Source organism: Anopheles coustani, chromosome 3 (genome assembly GCF_943734705.1).
Source record: "Anopheles coustani chromosome 3, idAnoCousDA_361_x.2, whole genome shotgun sequence".
In the NCBI taxonomy this organism is placed as follows: domain Eukaryota; kingdom Metazoa; phylum Arthropoda; class Insecta; order Diptera; family Culicidae; genus Anopheles; species Anopheles coustani.
Window position 1 is genome coordinate 92,433,993 of NC_071288.1, and position 12,499 is coordinate 92,446,491.

The 12,499-nt window shown below is 41.5% G+C and overlaps 2 protein-coding genes across 2 annotated transcripts; both read left to right on the top strand.

The window, feature by feature from the left end:
* The first annotated feature begins 3,581 nt into the window (after window positions 1-3,581).
* Window positions 3,582-4,137, top strand: LOC131258905 (general odorant-binding protein 56d-like). Its single transcript, XM_058260299.1, has 2 exons — window positions 3,582-3,632; window positions 3,698-4,137. The coding sequence occupies exons 1-2, from the start codon at window positions 3,582-3,584 to the stop codon at window positions 4,040-4,042; spliced, it is 396 nt and encodes a 131-aa protein (XP_058116282.1). The 3' UTR covers window positions 4,043-4,137.
* Window positions 4,138-7,289: 3,152 nt separating this feature from the next.
* Window positions 7,290-7,859, top strand: LOC131269530 (uncharacterized). Its single transcript, XM_058271947.1, has 3 exons — window positions 7,290-7,355; window positions 7,434-7,580; window positions 7,647-7,859. Exons 1-3 carry the CDS (start codon window positions 7,290-7,292, stop codon window positions 7,857-7,859), a joined length of 426 nt encoding a protein of 141 aa, XP_058127930.1.
* The last annotated feature ends 4,640 nt before the right edge of the window (window positions 7,860-12,499 follow it).

Sequence of the window (12,499 nt, forward strand, 5' to 3'; positions counted from 1 at the left end):
AATCACCCGAATAACTTTTCTTATTTTAAAACTCAACATGTTTACTTTGTTATAAATGGGATTAAGTATGTTCTATTACACCAAAGAAAGCTTGAACAGTAACAGTTTATGCCAGTTGTAAAGAGATTCGCATAAACCAATATCGATCTAACATATTTTATGATCATAAATGTCCTGCAATTACGACAGGAAGACTTTCCCTCTCACCCACAACATACCTCTCATGCATCCCAAACTTCACCATTCTCTTGTTCCGCGCGACAACCGCAATTCAATCGACAATTCAATTCAATGTCGAACGAAATTGCCCGTTAAATGATACCAATAGGCGCTATTAAAATGTGTGGCAATTAAATACAATCATTGCGGTGGTGGAGGTGGAACCCACTCCAAGAACCCACGGGAACGGAAAAAGCGTGTGTATGTGTCGGATCTAGTTCGTCTTTCACCCACGCGATTAGTGAAAGCATCCCTCCACCATCCCTTTTGGGAGATTGGATTGAGTGAGGCTTTGAAGAAAGAAGGTTCTCCATCCCGTGTCGACAGTTGATTAGAACAGCGGAACGGCAAATGCCGTAATTAAAAGAGCTTTTCCGGTGAAAATTATCCACCTTACCCTGGCTCCCGGATGGGTGAAGATAATTAAAACCGAATTAAAATGGCAAATGGCACTAAGCACAATTGTTAAAAGTGCAACTAGAATACTGTTTCTGGGATGAGTTGTTGTTAAGTAATTAACACACAGGCACTCATAGAATTGATACAAATAGAAATGTCCGTGGAGGTGAGGCATACATCGAACTTACATTTGGAGAGAACAGCTGTTCATCAGCTGTTTTAATCTAAATTGTTATCAAGGCCCAGTGAAGGCAAATTGCACACTTTACATTAAGTTATACTTACAAGTTATACATTTATTGTAACTTATTGAATTATAATCTTAAGGTGCATACTATTTTCAATGAAATTTGTTTATATTTCAATTCCTATTTTGTTTGCATTTTTTTGTTTACAAATATGTTTATATTTGGATACCTGTTTTGTTTACATTTTTTCTGAAAGTTATTGCTCAATAAAAGAGCTATCGAATCTCTCTCAAGAATGCTTGACTTGTTGAGGTTTTAAAAATAGTTTTACATAGTAAAAATGATCCTTTCAGCATTATTTTTCTAATGAAATAGTTCGTAAACATATTTTTGCTTAACTTGTGAACTAACGATCACAATAAAATCTCACTTTTAATCAAGAAAACCAAACAATTTCATCATGAGTTTGTCATCCCTGATCCAAACAGCCCAGAGCGGGGGGATGTCCAGTTAAGGAGTTAATTTAGCACCAGATGATGGAAAATTTACATTCCACCTCGCGGCGAGTAGATGCTTCAGGCTAGAAAAACGTTATAACTATCGGAATGTAAACGTAAACTCGATGCACCCTCGAGGGAGGGAGGGTTAATTAGCTCCCATACACGTTCTGTCATTTTGTAGGTGATCGTGATCATGTCCAATACTTTTAGGGTAGTTTTTATTACTCTGAAAAGTGGGTTATGATATTTTTGACAGTGCAACCTAGTGCAATTAATATTCGGTACGTAGGAGAAACGAAGGGGCGGGTGCAGCCACCACTTACATACCCCCCACCCCTCCTCCACTTATTTGGGAGGGTTGGAATTTGGGCTGTAAATAATTTGGAACTCATTTTCACGCTAGTCCGCACAATCGATCGCTATCGGGAGGGTTTGAGGTTTTCGTGTGCAAACGAAGCATTGCTCATATGCATCACGTGTGTACTGGTTCCACCCCTTTTCCACGCACTTCCTCCCCCAAACGCTAGCGCAGAAACAACCCCGTGTGCCATTTATTGTCGTGCATAATTTGTGCAATTATCCAGCGCGACAATAATTGATGCCCCAAACCGATCAGTGTAGTGTTGTTACGCCACTCGCGGTCGTCGCTTTTTTCAGTTTTGTAATGTCAATGGAGGGCGAATGCCTGTCCATGGTAATAAAGTCCGGAACTTCCGCCCAAACATTCATACGTTGTCCTCTTTGTTTATTTGGTGTTTAGATGGATGGGTTTTCACTCATTGCGCTTGTTTTTTTGAATTGTTTTCTCTAATTAAAACCAGTTTGTTATTGCCTTCATCGGGGTTGAACCCACTAGACAATATTACTGGAAAAACTCAAACAGTTTCTGAATAGTTTCCCTAATAAATTCCAGCCCAAACATTTTGGAGGAAGTTAAGCTTTTTTATGAAATGTTTGTTACATTTACACATAAATTAATTACAAGTTGAGGACAAATGAATCGCATAACACTTAAATGAAATGTAATCAAAATGAAATGTTACCAAATTGAATTTTAATCAAAACTAGCCACGAAGTAAAGTTAAATCGTTTTACATATTTTATTTATTTAAATAATATAAGGTGTTATTAATAAATCTAATTTAAAACTTTTACTCATTAATTTGTGAATTTAGGTTTTTCCTTCAAATATTTTATTTGAACTAGATCATGTCAGAATTAACTAAGCATTACAGTTTCTAAACTACTTATAGTATAATTTTTTCTATTTTCAAACATTCTTAGACAACTTGAAATAAATACATAGAAATCGATTTAATGCGTCATTTGACGGAAATGTGCACTCTACCGTGTCTTCCAAGACGACTTGTTCTCGGCGAATTAATCATTTCCATTTCGCGCTTCATCTCCTCCGACCTGATTCATTACCTTGTAACCAGGATGTAGGTTAACCAGAACCAGCTATCGCCGCGACCGACCCACCACAGACGCCGATCACCCGACTAATCACCCGCCGGCGGAGGCAGGCAAGCTGCCGCGGGACACGAGACGGAGAGCACGAAACAAAATGGTGTAGGAAGGCGTGATAAAAGTGAATTTCGCGGCTAACCGCACCAATCACGCGAATGGCGTGACCAGCGTGACCGACCTGGCCAAGCGAGGCGGCGAGCGATACATTGTTTTTACTAGTTCAAGTTCAAGGTCCGAGTGCCTTATCTGGTTTTGCACTTTGATAGGTTAATTATCTTTTATCGTATGCGATGTTTTGTTCGCTACACGATTTGTGCCGCTTGTTTTAGTTTTGGTTTTGTTTTTTAATGTAGTTTTAAACAATGTGTGTGTGTGTTATGTAATTTTTGTTTCGCCCTTTTTTTATTTTCATCTTAGCTCAATTTATCGTGGAGATGTTTGACGTCTCAACCGGCTTCCGTTTGTCATCAAGGTATAGCGAGTGCGCCGAGGAAGTGCATAGTGCAAATGCATCAACCTTCCGCCGTAACTCAGGCTGTCAAGCTCCGGTGACTGACACCGAGGCCATTGACTCTGCTAGCCCACCTTGACGGCTACTAGAGATCGAACCCGCGCTGGGTAGCGCGTTAGAACACGAGCTTCAACATCGTTCTAGAGCGCACTAATCACTGGAATCGCCACTGGAAGGGGACTAGAACCTGGGTTGTATATAAAGCGCCCGTGTGTCTTCGATCCAGCATCAGTCAATCGCCTGCAGTCGTCTAATCAGTCAACCGGTAAACAAAAACCGATTCCCCACGTCATCATGAAGACTTTCGTCGCCATCGCCGTCGTTGCGCTGATCGCTGGAACTTTCGTAAGTCGAAGAAACGAACCGGGTCCTGAGGGATGTATGTTTGACATCTTTTCGTTTCGTTACAGGCTCTGACGGTCGACCAGAAGAAGAAGGCCGAAGGGTACGCGGCCGAGTGCGTGAAGTCGACGGGAGTTCCGCCGGAGACGGCGGCCAAGCTGAAGGGCGGCGACTTTGCCGGAGCCGACGAGAAAACCAAGTGCTTCGCCAAGTGCTTCCTGGAGAAGGCCGGCTTCATGACGAGCGCCGGCGAAATCGACGAGAAGACGGTCATCGAGAAGCTGTCGGTCGACCACGACAAGTCGAAGGTGGAGGCGCTGGTCAAGAAGTGCAACCACAAGGAGGCCAACCCGTGCGAGACGGCCTTCAAGGCGTACCAGTGCATCTACCCGGCCAATAGTGCCGTCGCCTAAGTCCACTCCGGAGGAACTAGTTCGACTCTTATTGGTTGCTAAACTGTTTGTTGATTATTTATTTATTAAAAAAAACACAGTCCCCACCCTTTTGTGATATCTTAACAAAGTTTCCTTTGTTTTTCCTTTGGGGTAAAGATGATGACAGTACAGGAAACGGCCAAAACTAATCAAAACATTCATCAAAAGCCAATTTGGGAAAAAGGGTTAGCCGCCTATTCCAGGAACTCGTGTTCGAACAGGAACAGTCCTGTTCACCGCAAATTGGTAACCGATTTCCTTCCCTCAAAAACTCATCATTCCACATCGATGTCCTTAATTAGCATTACCGAAAAAAGAAAATTCTAACTTCCAACCCGAAAAGGGCATCCCAATCGAATACCGAAAACTCGTCTCTGTCTCTTTTGATTCCACACCGAGCAGCCTTCAATCATCAGCCCCTCCAGCCTCATCGGTTCGTTTTTGTTTGAGAATGGTTACATTGGAACGTGAATATTCACAAAACATTCCCCACAACCTCAAATCCCCAATTTGCGGCCGGATGTTTCTCCTTCGTGGACCATTCCATCAATCAACGGTAGGACATTTGAACAATGTTGCCGTGACAACGCGGTACCCGATAAGAAACTAATCAACCGACCGACCGACCGATCCGTGTTTCGTTCCATCTGGTGATCTGAATGTTGCCCTTCCAGGACCTCTCGATGTTTCTGTGTGTCGTCTGACAGACGGTCGATGTCCATGTCCGGTTTGGCAGGCGGCAGATTGTCAAAGTATTGGACGTTCGTTCGGGTTGAGGCAAAAGAAAAGTAAAAATCAAAACTGTTCCGGTAGTGAACAGCGGACATATGGTTTTACATCGAATCTGGATGTGCGTTGGTCATGATTTCCTTTTTGTTTGTTTCTTTGAAAAAGTCAGTTCCATATTAGTCCAGTGAATTTCCTGGCTTTCAAAAATAGACGATTTCTGGTATAAGGTTAAACAAAAAGATATAATTAAATTTATGGAATTTGGAAATTCTGAATGGATTTTAACTGTATACTATATCAAGTTCTAGCTACGTAAATATTATAAAACATAGACTTTATTCAGATACTAAGATTAGAGACTACTAAAATTATGGGATTATAAACTAATTTCGGTGTAATTAATGCAACAATTTGCAATTTAAACTATTTTATCCACCATCTTTAAAGCGCTAGAACACTGTCAGGATCTGCCTAATTTTTTCTTTAAGGTACAAATGGCAACTAATACCAAGCAACCGGAAGCAACCACAAAATCCCGACATCCGGTAACATCCGGACAAGTCGTTCGGGAAGCTATTGCTTCGGAAAACGGTGCAAAACTCGACCGGAAATCAACCTACATCCGGGGCGTTGGCCATCAACCATCTGGCTCTATTATCAGTAATGTTCCTCAGCTTCCTTTCTCTCGACACAAACACCCACACACAAAAACACATGCGCCAGCTAAATAACCTTCCAATCAAACCTCATCGATCACATCCGCTCCGAGGGGAAACGTCTCGCGCTGTGGTTTTGCGCTCGGTGGTCGTTGGAAAATTGCAAAATTAATTCCATCCGAGGCAATTTGTAAGCGGCACATCATTTGTCATCAGATGTCGCCACCGTTCACGAGACCCGGGAGCGATCATCACGGGCCAACGACCACCAGCACCTCCATTCCTCCTACAGGCAGAAGTTCTGGACGGTTTAGAGGCAACAGCAGCTAACGACGGCTCGACTTTGGACTACTACAACCATCGACCGATGTCCTCACCGGGTGGCAGATGTGGTAGACCCGAGCGACGTTGCCAGGAATGGTTGTGATGAAGATACAAGTAACCGATTGATGAGCCTCGAACCGAAGCGAACCCAGGAAAGACCAGATTGAATTAGACTTGTCGTGTTTCGTTTAATTTACCTTTGCCTGAATAGATTAATTATGCCATTTTCTTTCCCCGATTCCCGCCTATCTCCCCATGGCCTAGACGAGGTGAACCTTTTCCCGGACGAGACCTCCAAGTGACTCACATTAAACGGCCGCCCCAGCCGGTTTGCGGATGGAGCGAGCTCGATACATGTATAATTCCATCAAGATAAAAGCGCTTAACTCGAAACGCGATAGGACGATATATGAACGCGATCCTTCGCCAGATGTTGAGTGAATATCAACCCGAACGAGTGAATGTGCTGACGGCTGGGAAGGATGGAAAATGTCAAACACAATCTCGAAATGGGCTTCCATCAACTGGAAGGTGAGTGAAGGATGCGAGTCATCTCGAAAGTCCACAAAGTTTGTCGGCTCGTGCGTCCCCTTTCTGTCCAAAACTGACACCACTCAGCTTCGGAGCTCTACAGGTTTGGTGTTGACACATAGAGAAGGGTTGGATGGCCAGAGGTCAGCTGTGTGGATGATGTACAGAGAGGGAGATACATTAACCGCGCGGTTGGTATCAGGAGTTTGTTAAATATTTAAATGTTCTCAACGAACCTTTTAAGAGGATTTGTTTATGCCGTGAGGTTGGAACGATAGGCGGAAAAGTGTAGGAAATCGAACCCTTGTTTGATCTGGGTAGATAGTCTCGACCGGCATAACAATATGTACCTCATTTCCGAAAATGATTTCCCTACCAACAACCAAAGTGCCGGTGGGTTAACCGAATTTCATAAAATTTGCTTCGAATTAGAATATGTTGCTCACCAATTTTGCTTCATAAGTTTCGTTAACAAGTTCTTTAAATATGTACCAAATCAAATTTAACATATTCTTTTTAGGATTGTGTAATTTACCAATGAAAGGATTGAACTTTCATTCCGTTCTATGTTATACTATATTGTTGTCAAGTTTCACCTACCTGGAAATTGAAATCATGCTTGCCGAAAGCTGATTTTCCCTACAAAAAAAATGTAACAACTTTTTTTCGTCTTGTCCGATAAATGTAACAGCACTTTGAGAGCCTTAATGCTTAATGGTTGAATTTATACTTTCGTAACGAATCGATAAAACACGATTAGGTTGTATTAACTAAGAAAACGCTATGGTAAATCGTATACTGTAAACAATTTTATTGAACAAACACCCGTTGTGTGTTCTTGTCCGCCCTTACAGCTGTGAGAAAGAAAATCTGCCCCTTACCTCAAAGCTAACTAGGAAAGGCTTAAGTATAAAAGCCCGCGAGAGAAACTTCACCGAACGATACTCCAACACCAGATCGCGATCCGGCGAGTACACACAGTCGTCATGAAGTTCTTAGTGTTTGCAATTGTTGTGCTGAGTGCAGCTTCCACTCTGAGAGCAGACTTTACAGTAAGTCAGAGGTTTTCGTGTGTCAGTTTGTGTGTTTTCTTTAATCCCATAAAAACGATACTTTTGTGTAAATTTTAGACTCCCTCAACATTGGAAGATTTTCTCAAAATCACCGACGGTGAAATGATTATGGCGGAGTGTTTAGTCGAGGGTGGAGTCGACGAGGATTCGGTTGCGTCGTTGGCTACTAGCAGCGATTGGAATGTGCCAGAGAGTGAATTGCAGGTAAGTAAAGCGCTGCTCCTTTCACAGACCAATGAAAGCAACCACCATTTTCCTCCTCCACAACAGTGCGTGTTGAAGTGTTTCTACGTGAAAAAGGGCTTCATGGATAGTGATGGAAATCTGCAGCAGGACGCTATCATCGACCAGCTGTTGCAGTTTACGACGCAGGAGCACATCGATACGCTGGTGCAAAACTGCTTCTTCCAAGAGCCGGACGCGTGCGATACGGCCAACAAGGTGACCCAATGCTACTTCCAGAACAAGGCGGGTCTTTTCTAAGGAACGTAAGCTGGAAACCCTCAGCCGGAAGAGTACAGTTATCAGTGTGCCAATTTCCATATCTGCTCTAGTGCTCCATGTTTATGTTATTGGCCGAATCGTGATTGAGGGGCGATTTGTGATTTGTTAATAAATTTTGGATTGACAGGTCGTCAACAGAGCTGGTTTATTCCCGTATCGGTGCTGATTTTTTCTTAAAATTAACCGTGTTTTCGGTGCTGTTTACGTATCTTTTTGTGTTCAAAGGCATAATTAACTTCACGCGTCTGACTCTCAACTGTGGTGTGTTGCCTAATCGTTGTATTTCGGTTGCTGTTGTCTGTTTTCTGAGTGGATTGTTGTGCGCTTCAGAACGCCAGTGTACTCAAAATGGTGGCTGTCTGCTCGTCGTGTGCGTCCGAGATGGAACCCTGTGATGCTATGATCAGTTGCTGCTACTGTGAGGCTCCCTTTCACTTCAAGTGCATCCATTTACCTGATGCGCTCTTAAATGAAGTGAACCAGCGCATTGACTTGCATTGGAGCTGCGCCGGTTGTACTGCTGTACTTAAAAATCCCCGATCACGGGCGGTAAAAGAAGCCGGTCTCCTTGTCGGCTTTCAAGCGGCTCTTTCGTCAACAGTGGAATCCATGAAGGCAGTAATTCTTGAGCCATTGAAGTCGGAGATTCGCAATGCATTGTTGGCCCAACACTCCAGTCCAGTTAGCAGCCGAGCGGCCGGTGTGGATCGCCCAATGTTTCCTGTCCCCAAACGACGCAGAACTTTTGCCGAGGTCCTTGAACCTCAAACGCCCGTGCCTGCTGTTACCAATACCGAGACGCCCAATCTGATGCAAAACAACCCAACCAGTCGTCACGCCCGCCATGAATATATTACGGGTACAAATACATCGTCATCTCCAACATTAGCATCTGTAGTACGTCACTGCTGGATTCATCTATCAGGCCTTCCAAACACAACAACAGCCGATCAAGTGTCTACATCAATAGAACGACGTTTAAATACGGATGACGTGTTGTCCTTCGTCCTTCTGAAGAAAGGAGTTGAAGCTTCTTCTCAACGTTCTTTATCATTTAAAGTGAGGATACCGGTATCATTTCGTGAGGCGGCCTTTAATCCTGACATTTGGCCCGATGGTCTGCGTGTTAGACCTTTCATCGATCATCCATATAACCGTCAACGGTTACCGCACACCAATACCCGTCCATACCAACAATCCGGCATTCCTAACTCAGCTGATTCGCCATGCGATGCGAGCGCCAACGCCACTCTTGTGTCCCCGGCCTCTCTCCCTGGTGTCACCAACAATACATCTTCCCGCATACCAAACAGGCCTGCTTCGGCCCAACAGCTGACTTTGGACAGATTTTTTCTGTCAAAACAAACTCGATGAGTTAAAATCGATACCAGAAAATCGATCTGAGCCTGATATATGTAAACAACGACGTGTTGCGCAGGAAAAAAAAGTTGATAAGGCCAGTAAACGGAAAATCGCTGATCTTGAGCAATCGACACCTCCCCAGGTTGTTGAACGTATATATACACAACCAAACAACACAGGCACTGAAATTCTTATTTACTGTCAAAATTTTAATCGTATGAAAAGTGCCACTAAGATTCGTGAAATTCATAACAATGTGCAAAGTTCTTCTTACTCCATTATTTTAGCAAACGAAACTAGTTGGGATGAGAGTGTCAAAAGTGAAGAAGTATTTGGAAATATTTACAACGTATTTCGCGACGACCGCGATTGTCTGCATTCAGAAAAGAAGTCGGGTGGAGGAGTACTTATAGCAATATTAATGAAATTCAATTCTGAGCTCATCCCCGCTAGGAAATTTGCTGAATTTGAACATGTTTGGGTTAAGGTGAATCTCCTGGGTGAAACACACGTATTCGTCTCAGTATATTTTCCCCCACACAATGCCCGAAAAGAGGCTTATGAACTTTTCTTCAACACCGCAGACGATATAATGTCCAGTTTGCTTCCTGCGGTCAAAGTTCATATATATGGTGACTTTAACCAGCGCACCATTGATTTCATTCCAGATTCAGATAACGAATGTATTCTGATTCCACTGATTGGTGAAAATGAAACACATCAGTATATCTTTGAAAAAACTGCTAATTTAGGTCTAAATCAGATAAATCATGTTAAAAATACGCAAAATTGTTACCTAGATTTTTTCCTCACTAACATCTATGAAGACTTTTACGTTACTCAATGCTTATCCCCTCTTTGGAAGAACGAAGCATTTCACACTGCCATAGAGTTTTCGTTATTTATACATAGCAATCAACGGCCTTCTGAATGTGAATTCGAACTCGTATACCAATATCATCTCGCAAACTACTCAGAAATTAGGCATAAACTTAAAATGATAAACTGGCAGATACTTTCAGCATCCGCAGAATCTGTTGAAACTGCAGTTCAAGAATTTTATAAAATACTTGATGATGTTGTAGTTGAACATGTACCATCTAAATCTGTTAGGCGAAACTGCAGAATAGGCCAACCAGTTTGGTTCAATAAGGATATAAAACATCTAAAGAATCGGAAGCAAAAAGCACATAAATTTTATAAACAAAATATGAACGATAGGAACCTTACAAATTACCTTAATATTTGCAACCAACTCAATCGTGCAATTCAATTTGCATACGAAGAATACAACTCAAAAACAGAGTCAGAAATAAGAACACGACCCAAGTCATTCTTCAAATTTGTCAGAACCAAACTTAAATCTAACAACTTTCCATCCAAAATGCACTTTAACGAATCAATCGGTGAAAACTCGTTCGACATCTGCAAACTGTTCTCTCTTTTCTTCGAAACAATATATACAACATTCTCTGACATAGATCGCGATCGCGAATATTTTGATTTCTATCCCGACTTTGCTGTAGACGTCAATGTGAGTGCAGTAAACAAACAGGATATACTAGAAGCTATAAACAAATTGGATGCCTCTAAAAGTTCTGGCCCTGATGGGATCCCACCGATCTTCCTAATTAATGTTAAAGAAGAGATTGTTATACCCTTACTTTTTATTTTTAATTTGTCACTTGCATCTGGTGTATTCCCAACACCGTGGAAAAAGTCTTTCCTAATTCCAATCTTTAAAAGTGGCAAGAAATCTGATATCTGTAATTACCGCGGCATCGCAATAATGTCATGCATCCCTAAACTTTTTGAATCCATCATTAACAAAAAACTTTTTGATCAAACCAAACACAAATTAACCACTATGCAGCACGGATTTTTCAAAGGACGCTCAACCGCTACAAATCTTCTCGAGTTTGTTGATTATTCTTTGACAGCAATGGACAATGGTAACTATGTAGAAACTCTTTACACAGATTTTAGTAAAGCTTTCGATCGCATTGATATACCTCTGTTATTGTTTAAATTGCAAAAATTTGGAGTTAAACCTATCTTTCTAAAATGGCTGGAGTCTTATCTAACTGGTCGTAAACAAATTGTTAGATTCAATGGGAAACAAGGCGATCCCATATCAGTCACTTCTGGAGTCCCCCAAGGCTCGCATCTCGGCCCACTTCTTTTCATCATGTTTGTTAATGATATTTCATTTGTACTCCAGAATGTAAAAATTCTTATGTATGCAGATGATATGAAACTCTTTCTGGAGATCAAAGAAGTTAACGATATCGAACTATTTCAGGAAGAAATCAATAAATTCTACATCTGGTGTAACAAAAGCCTGTTACAATTGAATATTGGAAAATGCCACTCTCTCACTGTAAGCAGGAAGCGTAACACCCCTACAAGTTCAATATACTTAGGATCCCAAGTAGTCGGTAGGTGCGAGAATGTAAGAGACTTGGGGGTCATCATAGACTCCAAGCTCACATTTATTCCACATAACAACTTTATAATAGGAAGAGCTAGGAGCATGTTAGGGTTCATCAAACGTTTTAGTCTAAATTTTCAAGATCCATATACATTAAAAACGTTATACAATGCCTATGTCCGATCCATCCTTGAATACTGCAGTGTGGTTTGGTCACCGTTCGCTTCCTCTCGACAAAACTTGATTGAATCGGTCCAAAAGCAATTTTTATTATTCGCCCTTCGAAAATTAGGCTGGACACAATATCCCCTTCCGTCCTACGAGGCCCGTTGCAAGCTAATAGACATGCAAACATTAAAAGAACGCCGCGAATTTGCTAAGGTATCTTTTGTTAACGATTTGGTCTCTCAACGCATTGATGCACCAGAAATTTTGTCTAAGCTAAATATATACGTACCATCCCGACAATTACGAAACAGAGAACTATTTGCAACGAACCAATACCGTACCGATTATGCTAGATTCGGACCTCTTAATCAAATGATGGCAAGTTATAACAAACATTCTGAATCTATTGATCTAACAATGTCAAAGCCAATGCTTAAAAATTATTTTAAATCCAATCACCGGTAATTTTTGTTGTTAGTTTTGTTTTTATTTTTTGTTTAACTGTTTTAATTTAAACTAGAAATAAGTTATCTCTAAGTTTGTACATGGTCTACTTGTTTGACGACAATAAATAAATAAATAAATTTCCCAACGAATGATAAGTGAAACGTGTGACTTTCCTCGAACAGAAAGCTCCATTGGATTGGAAGCTGTCTAT

Coding starts and splice junctions, on each gene's coding strand:
- LOC131258905 (XM_058260299.1), top strand. CDS start 3,582: ATGAAGACTTTCGTCGCCATCGCCGTCGTTGCGCTGATCGCTGGAACT. Junction 3,633..3,697: donor CGCTGATCGCTGGAACTTTC/GTAAGTCGAAGA, acceptor GTTTCGTTACAG/GCTCTGACGGTCGACCAGAA.
- LOC131269530 (XM_058271947.1), top strand. CDS start 7,290: ATGAAGTTCTTAGTGTTTGCAATTGTTGTGCTGAGTGCAGCTTCCACT. Junction 7,356..7,433: donor CTCTGAGAGCAGACTTTACA/GTAAGTCAGAGG, acceptor TGTAAATTTTAG/ACTCCCTCAACATTGGAAGA. Junction 7,581..7,646: donor TGCCAGAGAGTGAATTGCAG/GTAAGTAAAGCG, acceptor CCTCCACAACAG/TGCGTGTTGAAGTGTTTCTA.